This window comes from Chlorocebus sabaeus, chromosome 21 (assembly GCF_047675955.1).
Source record: "Chlorocebus sabaeus isolate Y175 chromosome 21, mChlSab1.0.hap1, whole genome shotgun sequence".
NCBI lineage: Eukaryota > Metazoa > Chordata > Mammalia > Primates > Cercopithecidae > Chlorocebus > Chlorocebus sabaeus.
Window position 1 is genome coordinate 18,275,140 of NC_132924.1, and position 16,679 is coordinate 18,291,818.

General features: G+C 42.5%; 1 protein-coding gene across 1 annotated transcript in view; it reads right to left on the reverse strand.

Annotated features, from left to right (window-relative positions):
• Nucleotides 1-16,679, reverse strand: part of HECW1 (HECT, C2 and WW domain containing E3 ubiquitin protein ligase 1) — a 252,853-nt gene that overhangs the window by 102,904 nt on the left and 133,270 nt on the right. Inside the window, exons 8-10 of the mRNA XM_007981511.3 lie at nt 15,065-16,414; nt 9,376-9,477; nt 3,920-4,070 (exon numbers count right to left, since the gene is read on the reverse strand). Coding sequence (XP_007979702.2) covers nt 3,920-4,070; nt 9,376-9,477; nt 15,065-16,414 — 1,603 coding nt within the window. The remainder of the gene's footprint in view (nt 1-3,919; nt 4,071-9,375; nt 9,478-15,064; nt 16,415-16,679) is intronic.

Here is a 16,679-nt window from a genome sequence, read left to right on the forward strand (position 1 = left end):
AAACAAGTTGACCCTTGCTCCAACAAGTGAAATCTAAGTGGCATCAAAATACCAGGATCACCCCTTATAGCAACAAAAACAAACCAAAAGATAAGATGGAAGTGAAGCTGTAGTTGTTGGCAGAGTAAACCCCTAGAACCACAATCTCTAATGTAGAAAGCAGTTAGGCATTGATACCGAATGCCAAATCCACATTTATCTCCCTTGGCCTAATCTTTTGGGAATAGAACCCTAAGGAAACCCTCCACTATAAGGCAATCTTAATATTTAGCAGGCCCTTGCGACAAGAAACAGTGACAAAAGCAATAAGCAAAACATTCAACAGTATGAAATTAGGTTAACTAAACTTCAGCCATTCAGTGGAATACTATACAAGCAATTACATGTTAATCGAAGACTATGCGGCAATATTAAATGCTTACAGTGTAGTAAGTGAAAAAAGAATATGAAACTAACTACATATCACCGTCGTAATCATGTAAGAATTGTGCATGCATATGGAAATTGAAGATGGATACATGTTTTTAAAAGGCTGAATTAGCTGGGCACCGTGGTTCATGTCTGCAATTCCAGCACTTTGGGAGGCCAAGGCAGGAGGACCACCTGAGGCCAGGGGTTTGAGACCAACCTGGCCAACATGGTGAGACCTTCTCTCTACTAAAAATGCAAAAATCAGCTGAGTGCAGTGGTGCATGCCTGTAATCCCAGCTACTCGGGAGGCTGAGGCAGGAGAATGGCTTGAACCCGGGAGGCGGAGGTTGCAGTGAGCTGAGATCATGCCACTGCAATCCAGCCTGGGCGACAGAGTGAGACTCTGTCTCAAAAAAAGAAAAAAAAAAGGCTAAATCATCCTTGGGGTAGCTAAAGTATAGATCACTTTTTTCTATCTAAAACTTCGATTTCCCTTAAATTATCATAATTTTATACAAATAATTAAAAAATCAAACTTTAGTTGATTATTTAAAATAAGAATACATATTTATATTTTCTGCTTTTCAGTAAATATTTGTGAAAGTAGAATTAATTCTGGATATTCTGAAAGCATGGGAATTAACCCAGAAAACAATCTTGTACTGAGTCCTATTAACCTTCTGGCACCACACTAGGTGCTGGGAGCAGAGAAGGGTAGAAGGAAGAATAAGGCAAAAAGGTAAGAAGTGGCACAGAGGCAGGCACATTCTGGAGGCTACAGGGGAGGAAGTCACCGGCTCTGTGTGGAGGATTCTGGGATGGCGTCCTGGGGCACATGACATTGAGTCAGGTCTGTAGGACAAGCTGTGTTTCAGGTGGGAGGCAGGCATGAGGCATTTTCCTGCAGTGGGACCATGTGGCCAAGCCATAAAGGCCTGGAAGAGTGTGCCACGTCTGGGGAATGGCTGAGTTGGAACATGGTCACTGCGACCTACCACACAAGCTTCCTCATTGATTGCTACTGTGTACTCTGCACTTCCTAGTGTTATCTCCTTGCACAAACACATTTGATTTTCACAGTCATCTGGTTAAGGCTCAAGGGAAACTCCTTGCAACACTGAGTAATACTTTCACATGGCTGTGAGCCAGTAATCATTGTAAATTTCTCCGGATAACTGTGGGTTATCAAAATAATGACCCTTGTGTGTGGTCGCATGTGAGATGGATAGAAGATTGGAAGTGTACTTTCTGGGGCTGCCTGTTATCATGCCAAATACAGAAAATCTTAAATGCTTCAAAGCAATAGGTTAAGATAAGTATGGAAAAGCCTGGATACTTATTTGAAGGTTATCTGATCTTCCCTAGGTACACTTTTTCACAAGAAATAAGTTCCTTCTCAAAGTGCTAAATTCCTTTTCTTTTTATCTGACCAGATGGATGTAGCAAATGCAACTTCCTATTCGGCAAAGTCCAGCTGCCTCTCCCAGCATGTTCATCTCCACTGGAGGGCACAGGAATTCATATCAAAGGCTATAAAACTTATTTGGAGACCTGGTTCAGGATGGATTTGGCCTAATTTTTATATTATGCAAGCTGATCACCCCGATAAACTTTCATGGATGTTTATGCCATAGGTCAAGGTGCTTCCTTCTGCTTCAGATTCATTGTCTTGCTTTGGTTAGTGTTCAAAACAGCACCTCTTATGAATACAGCCTGATGATGCCTTCCCCTATTTCTCTGCTAAACAATTGGAGCTTATCAGTTTTGCAAGAGAGACCTAGGGGCTAAGTTCTGCCTACGGAATCACAACAGGGTCTCTATCTAAGATGAGCTTACTTTGTCTTCTACATTTTTAGTTACACGAATCTTGTTGCAATCACCATGAAAGGACTCTCCCATGGATTTTTGGTCCATTCATGCCTTGTAAAACTGGGTTATCAGGACTTCCTCTCTGTAACATGCTTTGTTGGAGTGGGAATGACTGTAAAGTGTGCTGCCAATGCAAGTCTTTTATGGTTTTTGTTAATGACTTCAACACTCAGCTGCTGATGGGGAAAGGTGGAAAGCAAATGTCTTCCAAACGTTCAGGCAATGAAAAAATGTTCTGGTGATTTTCACCTAAAGTATGCTCCTCTGTGTACAACAGTAACCAGAAGTTCATTTTCTTTTTTTTTTTTTGTTTCCATGTTTTTTGCTTGTTTGTTTTTTTGAGATGGAGTCTTACTCTGTCTCCCAGGCCGGAGTGCAATGGTGTGATCTCAGCTCACTGCAACCTTCGCCTCTCGGGTTCAAGCGATTCTCCTGCCTCAGCCTCTTGAGTAGCTGAGATTATAGGTGCCTGCCACCACGCCTGGCTAATTTTTTTCTATTCTTAGTAGAGACAGGGTTTTACCATGTTGGCCAGGCTGGTCTTGAACTCCTTACTTCAAATGATCCACCTGCCTCGGCCTCCCAAAGTGCTGGGATTACAGGCGTGAGCCACCGTGCCCGGCCCCCTGTGTTTTTAATAGGACTAAATTGTTTCTCCTCCTCTTTTCTGGCAGATAACAGTTAAATCTCAAAGGCATTTGCTATCAGTAGGTGTGTTCCACAAACCCAGTTCTTCATTCTTTTTAGTTTTTCTCAACTTTTCCTTCACCTTCATACTTGACATGAAAGCAAGACAGCATGTCGGTGCAATTTCAACTGAAGGAAGCCTCAGTTTGCAATTCCTGGTAATCAAAAGTATCCTGAAGCTGCCACTCCGGTCTTAAAGAGCAAGATGTCAGAGACAATGCTCTATACTAGCTTACTGCATCATCTCTGACATGAATGGACCACTGTTTAAGCCTGATACTGTTTAAGGTTTTGTCTGTAGGTTAAAAACAAAATGATATCTTTACAAGTTCTCAAAAAAAAATAATTCTCAAAAAATGTTTTTAAACATTTCTTTTTCTCAGATGAAGGCTTTTCACGAATTATTATTGATAGGCATATATCAATTATGGGATCAGGGTAGGAATGCATACAGTGATTTATGAGACAGTTTATTCTCCAGGCAGCTTTTAGTCTTCTTATGGAACCTGTCCTTGGAATGTTCTTAACCGAGGTCTGTATCCTTTTGAGAACTGTATGATGGGTATGGATCAGTCAGCCAGAAAAATGTGTATCTATGTATAATTTGGGTACAGTGCCTGGAAAGTTCAAGGAACACTGACATCCTTGGTGAACATCCCAGGAGAGGGGGATACACCGGCTCTTGGTTAAGAACTCCTGTTTTTGAGCCTAGGCTATCAAGAAGTTTAGACGATTTCCCATCCTTAAATGACACTCAAGCTTAACTTGTCTCTTGCCACCAAATTCTAAATCTAGCTTTCCAAATACCTGCTAGGAACAGGTTTCTTAAGATACTTAATTACTTTCCAGTCTCCTCATACAGTCTGGGCAGAAAAGTGTAAGGGGAGCGTCTCTAGCTGCCATTCTCCTTTCACTATGGTTTAGGGGAGCTCATTGCATAATGATCACCAACCGCCTGTTGAGTTGCTCCATCTGCTGGATGGACCCCGATCTCCGCATGCCATCCGGGGTGGCTGCTGCCGTCGGACGCTGCCAGGTGGTTGTGCGGTTCACGTGGTCCACATAAAAGACCCGCCCGTGGCTGTCAATTCGAGCTTCCCAGTCTAGTGTTTAACAAGAAGGCAAAAAGAAAAATCAAGGACAAACTACTGACCCATGTGAAACGCATACAACTTCCAGGTCTTCTGCAGGTAGAACACACCATTGGTTCATGGCTGCAGGCCAGACCCTGCCCACAGCACCTGCCACGACTTCTGGGACACTGGCATGAACTCGGGAGCTCAGAAAACAGTTTAATGAACTCAGACTCTCTGCTGGGCCATATTAAACAGTAATTGTGGTTCCTTGACCAAGACCTATGTTAAAATTCTAATACTTGCTTTTTTTTTTTTTTTTCTTTTTGAAGCAGAGTCTTGCTCTGTCACCCAGGCTGGAGTGCAGTGGTGCGATCTTGGCTCACTGCAACCTCTGCCTCCTGGGTTTGAGCAATTCTCCTGACTCAGCCTCCCAAGTAGCTGGGATTACAGGTGCCAGCCACCATGTCCGGCTAATTTTTGTATTTTTTAGTAGAGACAGGGTTTCACCATGTTGGCTATGGTTGACCAGGCTGGTCTCAAACTCCTGACCTCAGGTGATCTGTCCACCTCAGCCTCCCAAAGTGCTGGGATTACAGGCATGAGTCATCACACCCAGCCAAAATTCTAATAATTTCTAAAGAGAAAATCTAATGTTTAATGAATTTATTTCTTTAGAAATGTCCATCCCCACTGTCACTCTTGTTGGCTACTCAAACGACAGCTATGGAAGATTGGAGTATCCTCCAGTGAGAGCTGACACTGTGATGCTGGAGAACCCTTTCTTTGCTAAGTCTGGGTTCAGTGGAGAGAAGAATGGCCCTCAGATTAAAACCAGTTTTAACTACTGTTCTAAAATCTTGGATCTGTGAATTCAGATGACCTCTGTCTTATAGTTAGCAAACTTAATCAATTGCCTTTCCTCTTGAGTGGGTGAATGGAAGGAAATGATTGTTAGGGTTTCAAAACAGCCTTTTGATAAGTTGTTAATTAACAGTGTATATTCAACCCGCAGTTGTCAAATATCTCTGGTCACCAAACCAAACCAGTAACTAGGCAGTACCCTTTTGTTGATAAATAACCATCCCAAACAGTAGAGGGAGCCCGAGATAAAGAAAAGTTCCCTTGCTTCCCAAATTAAAAACAAAAGAAAACAAAAATAGAAAACAAAAAGGTGGAAGCATGGATGAGTCACTACATAATACAGGCAAGGGCTGCGTTGGGGTGAGGTGGGTGGAAAAGAGCCGGAAGCAATGTGTTCACATTTGAGCGAAACATAGAAGAGCAATGCCTGCTGTACAGAGATGGGCAAAGCTTTTAGATTCCACACATCGCATTGTGGAAAGAGCAGCAGTGTGATAAAGTTATGCGGAAAATACACAAGACTAAAGAAGAAGAAAAAGCACAAATGTCCGCAAAAGGAGGAAAACCATCCAGCCTTTTCAGTGAGAAAAGCCATAGCTTTTGGGAGTAGATCAGATATTAACAGTTCCATTGAAAACTTATCATTCAGGTAATGACATAGCAACTCTCATTTTTTTAAGGGAAAAAAATATATTTGGCATATTTATTGTTTTATATGTACATAGTATATCTGTTTGTGGCATTATGGCTTATGCCTGACCTGACGGATTGTCAAGTAATGCCCAGTAAAAACCAAAGTACCCCCAAACACCAAACGTAACTTATGAGAAAAATTGAAGAAAAGATGTAGGCAGATTGTATAAATATGTGCTAGGAGGTTTTGATTAAAATTGATCTAATGATTATCTAATGATAATCCAGCTGTCAAGTGTTAGGTGTAAATGGTAATTAGTTCATGGCTGAAATTGTATATACATATAATTACTAGGTAATTACTCTTGATCTAGAAACTTAAAAATTTTAATGGATCCCAAACTAACATTAGTAAAAGCAACAGGATAACTATTTTTCTTGAATCCAACATGACTGTCTTCCAACAAAAAATGACCATTAGTCTTTGAAGAGCATTGTGCAATTTAATTCAACTGAACAAACTATGTAGCACTCACTCTGAACTAGAGACCGTGCCAGGTCCTGAGGACACAGAGCTGAGTGACACATGACCCTGCCCTCCAGGAACCTACAGTAAAGAGAGGGGTCCTTTGCAGAGAAAGGTTGGGTTTTATAAATTAAGGGAAAAAACTAGAAAATGAAGTTGCAATAATGATAATTTATCACCACATGTTTCAATTCCTCATGGAAAAGTGTAGTAAACCCAACAGTTGGGCTCTTTTGTCAATACATTAAATATCTGGAATGTATTGTGCTATTATATACTCATATATATTCAGAAAATCATAGCTAAGTGTAATCAGAAATTATGTACATGTTTTCTGGATTGCTTTGTAAAGAATTTGCTTTCACATATTTTATAACCAAAGGAAATAAATTCCAAATGGAACTTCAGGCATCAGCATGACTTGAAGGGCTCAGCACTGTGATGCCATGGGTTTGTCTAAAGACCACCTGAAAACAGTACCTTCATGATGCTGGTGCAAGTTATAGCAGTGCAGGTCAGGTCAATTCATTTGAGACTGTAGGATCTACTGCACACTAAATTATATGTTCTCCATAAAGTCCAAGAACAATGTAGAACCTGATCATGTATCATATTTAGTTATTATATTAACAAAAACCTATACAACTGTACATTTTGAACAATTTTAACAAATGCAATATTATTGCATAGTCTAGACCTTTCTCTTGAACTTCAGAGTCACACATCCAATTTCCTTCTTGACAATACTACCTGGATGACATCTCAAATATAAGATGATCAAAACCAAGTATCAGATCCTTCCCACCAAAACCTGCTCTGCCTGCAGCCTTTCCTACCCATCTCAGTTGAAGGCAATTCCATCTTTGTAGGTTGAAACTCTTAGGTCATTTTTGATACCTATCTTTCTCTCATATCCATATCCAATCTGTCATCAAATCTACCTTTAAAATATATGTCCAGAATCAGACCACTCCTTACCACTTCCACTGCTCCCACCCTGGCCCAAGCTACACTATTGTTTGTCACCTGGGTTACTGCATAAAGACATAATCTTATGTTGAATCTCATGCTTCTATCCTTCCTCTTCCCAATTTATTCCCTACACAGCAACCAGGGCAAACTTTTCAAAACCTGAGCCAGACAATGTCACTTCTCTGTTGAAAACTCTACAATGTCCTCCTTTCATTCAGAGTAACAGCCAAAGCCCTTAAGTGGTTTACAAGGCCCTGCGTGATCTGGGCCTTGCTAGTTCCCTAACTACATCACCTGCTGCCTTCTCCCTTCCTCAGTCTGCTCCAGACGCACTGGTCTCCTGTTCCTTAAACCCACCAGGGTGTTTCCACCTCCCGACTGGCAGTGGCCATTCCCTGTGCCTGCAAAGCTCTTCCTGCCTAACACTTGCAGGGATAACTCCCTTAACCCTCAGGTGTTGTTTTCTCAATGAAGCCTATTCTCACCACTTGTTTTAAAATTGCAAACCAGCCGCCACTACACGAACTCAGAGATCCCTCACCCTGGTCTATTTTTGCTTTTCCATAGCATCTCCTATGCTAGGCCAGTCCCTTTTTAATTATTGTTTGCTAATCTGTCTTCCAGACTAGACTGTAAGCTCCATGAGGGCAGGAATCTTTGTTTTGCTTACCCACAATAGTACCTAGCACAGGGTAAACATTCAATAAATATTTGTTGAATGAATGACTATTAGCAATAAGGTAATTCTTGTACTATTTGAGATTATTTAACAATATGCAGTTGGTAGGATTCATTACCAGTTTTTCTAAGGTCTTTCACTGTTATATGGATAGAAAATTGAAAAGTATCTGAAGAAATTTGTTCTCATTATTGAAAGTGGCTTATATAAAGTAATTATTTTATGATGGATTTATATACAATCATTTATAATATTTGCATGTATAACTAGTTATCTGTACTGCACAGATTCGAAGTAGATTCATGCATTGAAAGGTTATTTGTTGTGGGGAAAGTGTCCCTTTCCTGGAGATAACATGTTATACATATTTTTCAATTAAGTGTTACTTAGGAAGTATTTATAGTGATGCTAAAATTTTACTATTCATGTATGGAATGTCCATAAATCAGTGTATAAAGAAAGAAAGAAATCAGGCATCAGAAGTTCAAGGACATGATGTTTGGCTTGGCCCTTGAAAAACAAATATTGTGTTTCTTTAAGTTAGTCCACATATTAAAGATGTCCTTTGATTTCTCACCAATAAATTACAATTGAATAGGGAGAGGAGTGGTGTTCCGGTAAAGTACAGTACATTACCAAGAACAGATGAATTAAGAAATAAGCACTTGTCCTTTTGAAAACTGTAACTGCTTCATGTAAGCACAGGCAAAAGAATGTAAAGAAACACTGGTTCCTTGCATTCTGGAAAGATTTTGTAGTTGTAAAATCTATCAAATCTTAAATATTATCTTTGCTTGAAAAATAAGTCAAAACCAAAACAGAGATGTTCCAGAATTCACGAACATATGTGATGCTAAGTGAATACATAATGTCTGGGGTATCGATTTCTTCCTATACATTTATTAAATGGAGTATTATGAAGTTAAAGCTAGAATGGTATCTAGAGACTATCTAGGTCAAACCTTTCATTTAGCAGATGAAGACATTTAAATTTTATTTTTAAAATTTTACAAATGAGAAAACTAAGTCTCCGAGAGATTAAATGAATTTCCCAAGTTCAGATGACTAGTTAATTATTAATTACATACTACAGTTACCAGGAGAAACTGACATTGAATTCTATCTTAAAGGTGATATTTTGCCTGGCAACCCCTAAGAACTGCAGAAGAAATGTGAAGCTATTACCTATGGATGCAAGTTATAGCAAGGAAAGTACAAGTTCATGTGCCCAGATGGGTTGAAGTTGTTTTAACATATGGAGATCCTTGTGATGTAACAGATCCAATGGAGAACAATAGGATTATTCTATCTTGAACTGCAATTTTAAATATAAAATGTAAAATTTGGGACTTAAAGGTCATGAACAGTTTGCAAAGACTAGTCAAGTGTAATAAAGAAATGTTCTCCATTTCAGAAGCTGAGAGGCGCTGGAAACACAGTGTTCTCTCTTCAGGATCACATGGTGAAACGACTAGTCAAAAAAACAAACTGAGAACCCCAAAAACCCCACCAGTTTTTAGAGTAGGTGTCATATTGGTTTTTGTTAACAGTGTAAGGCACGGAGTTGGGAAAGACTTTAGATGTTTACACACAAATTCATACTGACCTGCTTAGACTTGATAGGAAGAGTTAAGACACAGATTTTAAAAACTAAAGCTTACTTGGTGGAAGAGGCTCATCGATTGTTGGGTAGTGATGATGTTCAGGCCTCAGGGAAGGAAGCTGGCTTACTGGCTGGGAATTATGGAGTATAGGACATTCACCTACGGACAAGATAGTCAATACATTCAGATTCATTCACTGCTGTGGCAACATCATCAAAAAAGCATGACTGTAAAACTAAGTACCACAAGAAACAACCCCAAAGAGTGGGAAATCCATTTGTGTGTGTCAGTTTGCTACATTCACAGTCATTCATGAGAGGGGGAAATATTTTTCTAAAAAAGAAGAAAATCCAAACACTTCATAACTAATGATCTGTGCCACACAGTCCAATATGTAGGATTTGAGTCTGATTCTGTAATGACCCAAATTTCCTGAATCAGAAGGTGGCACCAGAAAGGAACACAAGAGAAAATTAGCAGAGCCTGATTGCAGCCCAGTGGAGGAAATAGGCCTGTTTGAGGGAAATGCAGCGTTTTATAAGGTTCCATAAAAGTTCCTTGGGCTTGTGCAAAATGACACCTCCTTACTTGGATAGGTTTCATCACAGGGCTGCCGAAAGGCTGTTTTTCAGATTTTTGAGGGGAATGAATTCTTAGATGCTACCTTTCCAAGACAGGTCAAGGAGCTGGCAAGACAAGAATGTAATGTAAATTCCTGTAGTAGGAAAGCTGGAGGCTGGGGGGTGGGGGAGGGGAGCCAAGGTGCTGAGGGGTCTCAGAACTGTCCAGATTATTTTGAGGAGAAATCAGACAAGCCAGGGTGCTCCGGAAAGAGGAAAGGACAAGAGACAAAGGAAGTAGATAAAAAGCAGAAAGATGGTGACAGGAAAGCTCAAAACACAGAAATGGGAAAGAAGGAGGAAGAAAGACAGACAGACATGGAGAAAGTTTAGAAATAAACATATCCACAGGATGCATGCCTCAGATTATTAAAAGGAAACCTACAACAGACATAGCTTATATTGTTCTCAGTTCAGACTTATAACGAACTGAACAATGTTCTGAAGTGGTGTCCTCAGGCATGTAGAGCAGCCATGCAGAAGGCAGGCCTGCAGCACCAGCTGCTTGGGTCACATAATCAGAGGCCAGTGCTCTTGATCTTTGCAGAGTGAGAAGGGCCCAGGACAAAGGATGGCCCTTTTTCAGACGGTTCCTCCTGCCTCACACCGTGCTGGTTCTCTTGCAAAAGCCTTTAAGGGCCAGAGGGCAAAGGTCAGGCCTTTTCCTTCTTCTGTCCTCTGCTGATGCAAATAGCAAGTGTTCCATTATCCCTTGGGTCAAAAAGAAGAGAGACTGGAAAATGGTGGTCAAATGGTTGTAGGATCTCAAATGCTGAATATTTCCTAGAATATCCACACATGGAAAGGATGATTATTTCTTCTCACTCTAGTTCTATAGAACTGATCAAAAATAAAAATAAATTAATGAGGAAGAAAGGTGGGTTTAATTTTGTGATTTAATTCCTAGAGCTAACTGGCAAACAGAAGTAGAGATATATTCAGGAACAAAGGGTCCTTTTAAATGTTAAATATAGAACATCATTTGTTGAGCAAATTCTGGCATGTTACTCAAATCCTCTGGGTCCTTGGAGACGCTAATAGAAAACAATGAAGGTTCCTCTCATGCCGGCACCCAGTTCATTGTGGACAGACTGCTGTTTCAAAGATGGGCTCTGTGTTTAAGTGGATACCACACTCATGTTTGTTTGTATATGTGGTTAGTGTCCGAAATTAAACAAAACCATGGTACAGTTGTTATGTCATCAGCTGCTGCATTTTTAATTTAGTTTCTTTAAAAACAACAATAGACTTACCTCTTGAAATTAAGGCAACCAATCAGGTTAATTTCTCCTCCAAGCTAGTGGAAATACAATACTGTTGACTGCCTGGGGTTAATGGAGCTGATCCCACCTGCTTGTGAACCCCAAGCAAATGCAATGATGTGACCGACATATCTCAGCCGACTGAATGGATGGAGGCACTGAAGAAGCAAGCAGTTCTATTCTGCACAAGGACAGGGCTCCACATCATCACCCTTGCCTCAAACACAAAGCAAGTGTTGAAACCCGCCAGAACCTCCCAGAAGGAGATCTATTCCTCAGCTAAAAGCAAGCGACATCCTTTTAAATTCCCTTCTGTTTATAAATAATGTGACCTAATTGTAGAGAAAGATAGGTTGCCTCACATATTATTTGAAACAAAGTGATTTATACCTAATAATGTGAAAATGTCCCTTGAATTATAAAGTACAGAAAATGCAAATTCAAAGGATTGTTTTAGATGCTTTATACAACATAATTTAAACAGTTACCCTCACTGGTTGTCTGCCTGGAAGAACCCTCACTTGGTGGGAGGCAGAGTGCTTTTGTAGTATAATCTCATTCAATTTTCCCAACAACCCGTTGAGGGAGATTCTATAATTATGCCCATTTTGCACATGAGGAAACTGAGGCACAGAGCAGCTAGGTAACTTGGCGAGGAAGTGGGAGGACTGTATATAAATCCAAGAGGCCTGACTCCAGGGCCTGAGCTCACAACCATGACATTATATTACTCTTTTTATTCATCTGCAGAAGGTCTTTTAAGAACTATTTTAAATTGAACTTTTAAAAAGGAGCTATTCATAGAGGGAAATGAAGCAAAAAGTATGAAAAGAATTCTAGCCTGTATAGTTGTCAGTTCAGACTTAGAAGAGTGTTCCTCTATAAATTGTTGCCACCTCATCTATGTGGGCACGTGGACAACAAATCCACATGAGTTAATCTAACGCAGTTTCTCTCTCTCTCTCTTTTTTTTTGACTGAGTTCTGCTTTTGTTGCCCAGTCTGGAGTGCAATGGTGCGATCTCAGCTCACTGCAACCTCTACCTCCTGGGTTCCAGTGATTTTCCTGCCTGGGCCTCCCAAGTAGCTGAGATTACGGGTGCCCGCCGCCGTGCCCAACTAATTTTTCGTATTTTTTTAATAGAGATAGGGTTTCACCCTGTTGGCCAGGCTGGTCTTGAACTCCTGACCTCAGGCGATTCACTCACCTTGGCCTCCCAAAGTGCTGGGATTACAGGCATGAGCCAACACACCCAAACGTCTAATGCAGTTTCTACAGTAAAGGGATTTGCAATCTTGGAAGTCAAGGCGAAAGAGCAATAGGGATTTTTATGGAAGCAGAGGTCACCCACACAATCACATATCAGGCAGGTCATGTCAAAGCCCTGCTTTCTTGAAGCACCTGCTGTTGTGAAGCCTGGTGGCAAGTGAGGGACAGTCCCACAATGCAGACACTGTTAGCTCCGGGACTCACTGCTGAAGGGGGGAAGGCTGGCTGGGAAGAAGTCACATGCCAGCATGTGCATGGCCTTCAGGAGATCAAGAGACCCTTTGGGAATCTTTGTATTTCCCCTTGTGATCGCCATAGTGAAGCACGTAGGTGCTTCTTAACCTTTTCTGCGTTTACACGCTGCAGAGTTCAGGAACTTAGACATTTCTTTAGACACTGCCAATGCCAATGCAGAGATGTCCACTGTGGCCCTGAAACACTTTCTGCGCTTCCACCTGCTAGACTGTTCCGCCTCTCTCTCAAGGGCAAGGATGTGACTTTTTTGTTTTTAAAGCATGCTTTTATATAAATTTACACTGAGCCAAGTTTCAATTGACCATGTGTAGATTATCTTTTTTTAAAAATTTTTTAATTATTTATTTATTTATTTATTTATTTTTTTGAGGCAGAGTCTCGCTCTGTCGCCCAGGTTGGAGTGCAGTGGCCGGATCTCCGCTCACTGCAAGCTCCGCCTCCCGGGTTTACGCCATTCTCCTGCCTCAGCCTCCCGAGTAGCTGGGACTACAGGCGCCCGCAACCACACCTGGCTAGTTTTTTGTATTTTTTAGTAGAGACGGGGTTTCACTGTGTTAGCCAGGATGGTCTCGATCTCCTGACCTCGTGATCCGCCCGTCTCGGCCTCCCAAAGTGCTGAGATTACAGGCTTGAGCCACCGCGCCCGGCCTCACGTGTAGATTATCTCCCAACATGGGGGCCAAAAGACTGTGCACTAAAACAGGGTTATATGGTTCTGAGCTAAGAAAAGTGCCAGTACACTTTTCAGTACTAAAAGCTTTTTAGTGAGAACAGTTACTTAATTTTTTACCTCTTGACCCACAAAGTCTAAAATACTATCTGGCTCTTCATAGAAAAAATTTACAGACCTCTGTAACTCAACATCCCTGCCAGCTCCTATGTGTGCCTTTTATGTGGGAATCCCCCAATCTCCTTTTGTTGTATTATTTTTAATTATGCTGTAATTATTGAGTAATGTCCATACATCACCTGATGCCAATCCATTTTCCTGTGCCCAGTGCATTACATCTGGCCTAGAATAAAGGAAGTCCTCAAAACATCCTTATGACAGAAAGGCATTTCCCATTCCCTTCTCCTCACAAGAGGGATTTTCCATCCCGCTCCTTGTGGGTGCCTTTCCATGCTGTCTGTTTGACCTTTCTGCCTGTGTTTCTTTTTCTCTACCAATTTCCTTGCGTTTCTCATTTTCGCATGTGCCACCTTCTCTCATTCTTTTTCTGAAACGTAGAAGCGGGCATTATTGAATACTTAAAATTATTTTTTTAATGCTCACTTTAGCTCCTGTTCAAAAAAGTTTGTAGGCACCTCAGCCTACAATTGTTTAGGTGCTAAGAATTCAAACATAAAGAAACACAACTCTGGCCCTTGATGAGCTTACAATCTAGAGAAAATATCCCCGCCTTTTGTTGGAGGCTAATTTCAACAGCAGTACAGCAAAATAGCAGAGGCTATGTTTTTCTCTTTTAAAACAACTGAATTATTTCATATTATTATGTGACTTCTCAATTTTTTTTTTCCCAGTCTTACCACTGTCACTTTACTGGAAGACAATTCCCACTCCTGGATAAGGAAATGCAAATTAATTTCACATATAATTCCACAGGCATGACTAAGAAAGAACATCTTTGGTTAAAACACAGAATATGTTTTAAAACTAATGGTGGCAGCTTTTGGATTTGATTCTTATCAAAAACAAAGTGATTTATACACAATCATGTTATTTTCCTTTCCATTAGCCAACAACAACAACAACAAAACAAAACCGACAGTAATAACAAGAATTGAGTGGACATAAATAATGACAAATATATGTAGGCTAGACATATCTACATGTACGTACATGGGCTAGTTGAATTCTAAAACAGAGGTAAAATCTGTTCTTCAACTAATGTTAACATCTATTGCTAATCTTCCATGTGCTTTGAAAGTCAGCAGATATTTACACATTATCCATTTAATGTAGATAGATTATTTCCCACATATATCATTTGATACTAGTCTTGGGGCTCTGGCTGCTGTCAAGACTAGGATAACATGTACACTAACCACTTCTGGTGATTAGTTAAAACAAACATAGAAGCACACATACAAGTGCACGCTCACATCCAACCAGTCATAATTCCTGGTGTGTATCTGAGACATGGTGGGGTGTCAGCTACTCACAGTCATCTATACTCAAACACAGATACACATGCACACATATATGTACAAGACAGGCATACATTGCCCCAGCAACCCCATTTGACACCGATCCCTCACCCCTCTTGTTTTTAAACTGTTGGTGACACCTTTGTCCCCCTGACGGTCCTATTCTCACTCTGATCAGGTTTGAGGTCTAACCTTCTCTCCGATTGCTTGGACCTGCCACGGGGGATTCCAGACCTTCTGGGGTTCTTTCCACGTGCCCGCTAGGGGCGGCCAGCTCGTCTTGCCACGGCCCAGCGCCGTTCGTAGACTCCGGGTCCAGCTCAGGGCTCTGCATGGAGTCGGGCACAGATTCGAACGCGCTGTTCTCCTCCTCCTCATCATCTTGCGAGGAGAAGACCGTGCTCTCGGAGATCTTGGCGCTGTCTACGGAGGAGAAGCGTGTGTGGCTGGCGAACCTGTTGCCGTTGTAGCAGGAGGGGCTGTAGCAGGAGGCGCTGTAGCACGAGCTGCTGTAGCAGGACGTGCTGTAGCACGAGGAGCTGTAGCACGAGGGGCTGCAGCAGGACGCATCACAGCCCTCGCAACTGTGGTCCCCGCCTTGCCTGGGGCTGGAGTCGCTCTCGCTGCCGGTGCTGGGGTGCGTGTCGCCATCCTGGGCCGCGCCATTGGCCAGGCTGGAGAAGTGGCCCCCGGAGTGGCCAGGGTGCGCCGTGCCTGGAGTAGCCCCCTCGGGCTCTTCTCTGTCCTCTTCCAGGGCAGACGGGTCAGCGGCCACCGTGTCCACCTCGCTGAGCCCATCCTTCTCCGAGGAGTCCTTGAGGGTGGACTCCTCCTCCGCGCCGTCCTCCTCCTCTGCCGCGCTGCCGCCCTGGGCCGAGGGCATGCTGTGCAGCAGGGTGTGGATGCGGATATAGTGTGTCCGCGGGGTCTCGGGGTCCCCGCAGGCTGACGCGATCACTGTCTCCAGCTCAGACACAGGCAAGGAGCAGGGCCTGCTTTTTCTCTTCACCGAGGCCCTCAGTTGCAACCTGCCCTCTCCCTGCTCCAGGGTAGACACATCTCCCTCCTCCTCCTGCTCCTTCTCTTCTTCCCTTCCAGCCCGGCTCTGTGTCGTTGCTTCTTCCTCTAAGGGCTCCTCCTTGGTGCTGGCTGGTGCTTCACCGTCTTCCAGCAGCAGTGCTGACGCCTCCTCACCCAGGTCCAGCTGCTCGGCCAGCTCTTCTGCACTCGGGGCAGGCTGGATGTCCTTTTGCACCTGGGCCAGGAGGTCCCCAGCCCCTTCAGGTCCCACAGAGACCATGCCCTGGTCTCCTGCCTCCGTGATGACTGCTGCTTCCTCAGCTGGTCTGGAAAGCTCCATGCTTTGGTTCCCTGGACCATCCAGGACACTGCCCTCACCCAGCTGCTCTGGCTTCCAGCTCTCAGAGGACTCCGGTGCCTCAGATCGAGGTTCCCCACTGCCACTTTCCATCAGGTTGTTCATGGGGCTGTCCTGAATGGGGGCTGACTCAGGCTCGGTACTCAGGGAAATCTCCTCATCATCTGCTGGTAGGAAGAAAAATATGTCATTTCTCCCAGAAGAGAGCATTGTGGTGTTAGGATACCCTGTGGGACATGTAAGCCATCACTAAGGGATTTCTACATTAGGATATTGAATGTCGATTGATGAGGGTTTCTCACTGGCCAGAGCTCTAGTGAAAAATTCTGTAAGATTGAGCTCTTGCTATGTTAACAACAACTTGCAGTCATGGATATATTTCTGAAATCTGTTTCAAGGGAATTCATCTTTTGGTTAAAATGCCCGAAG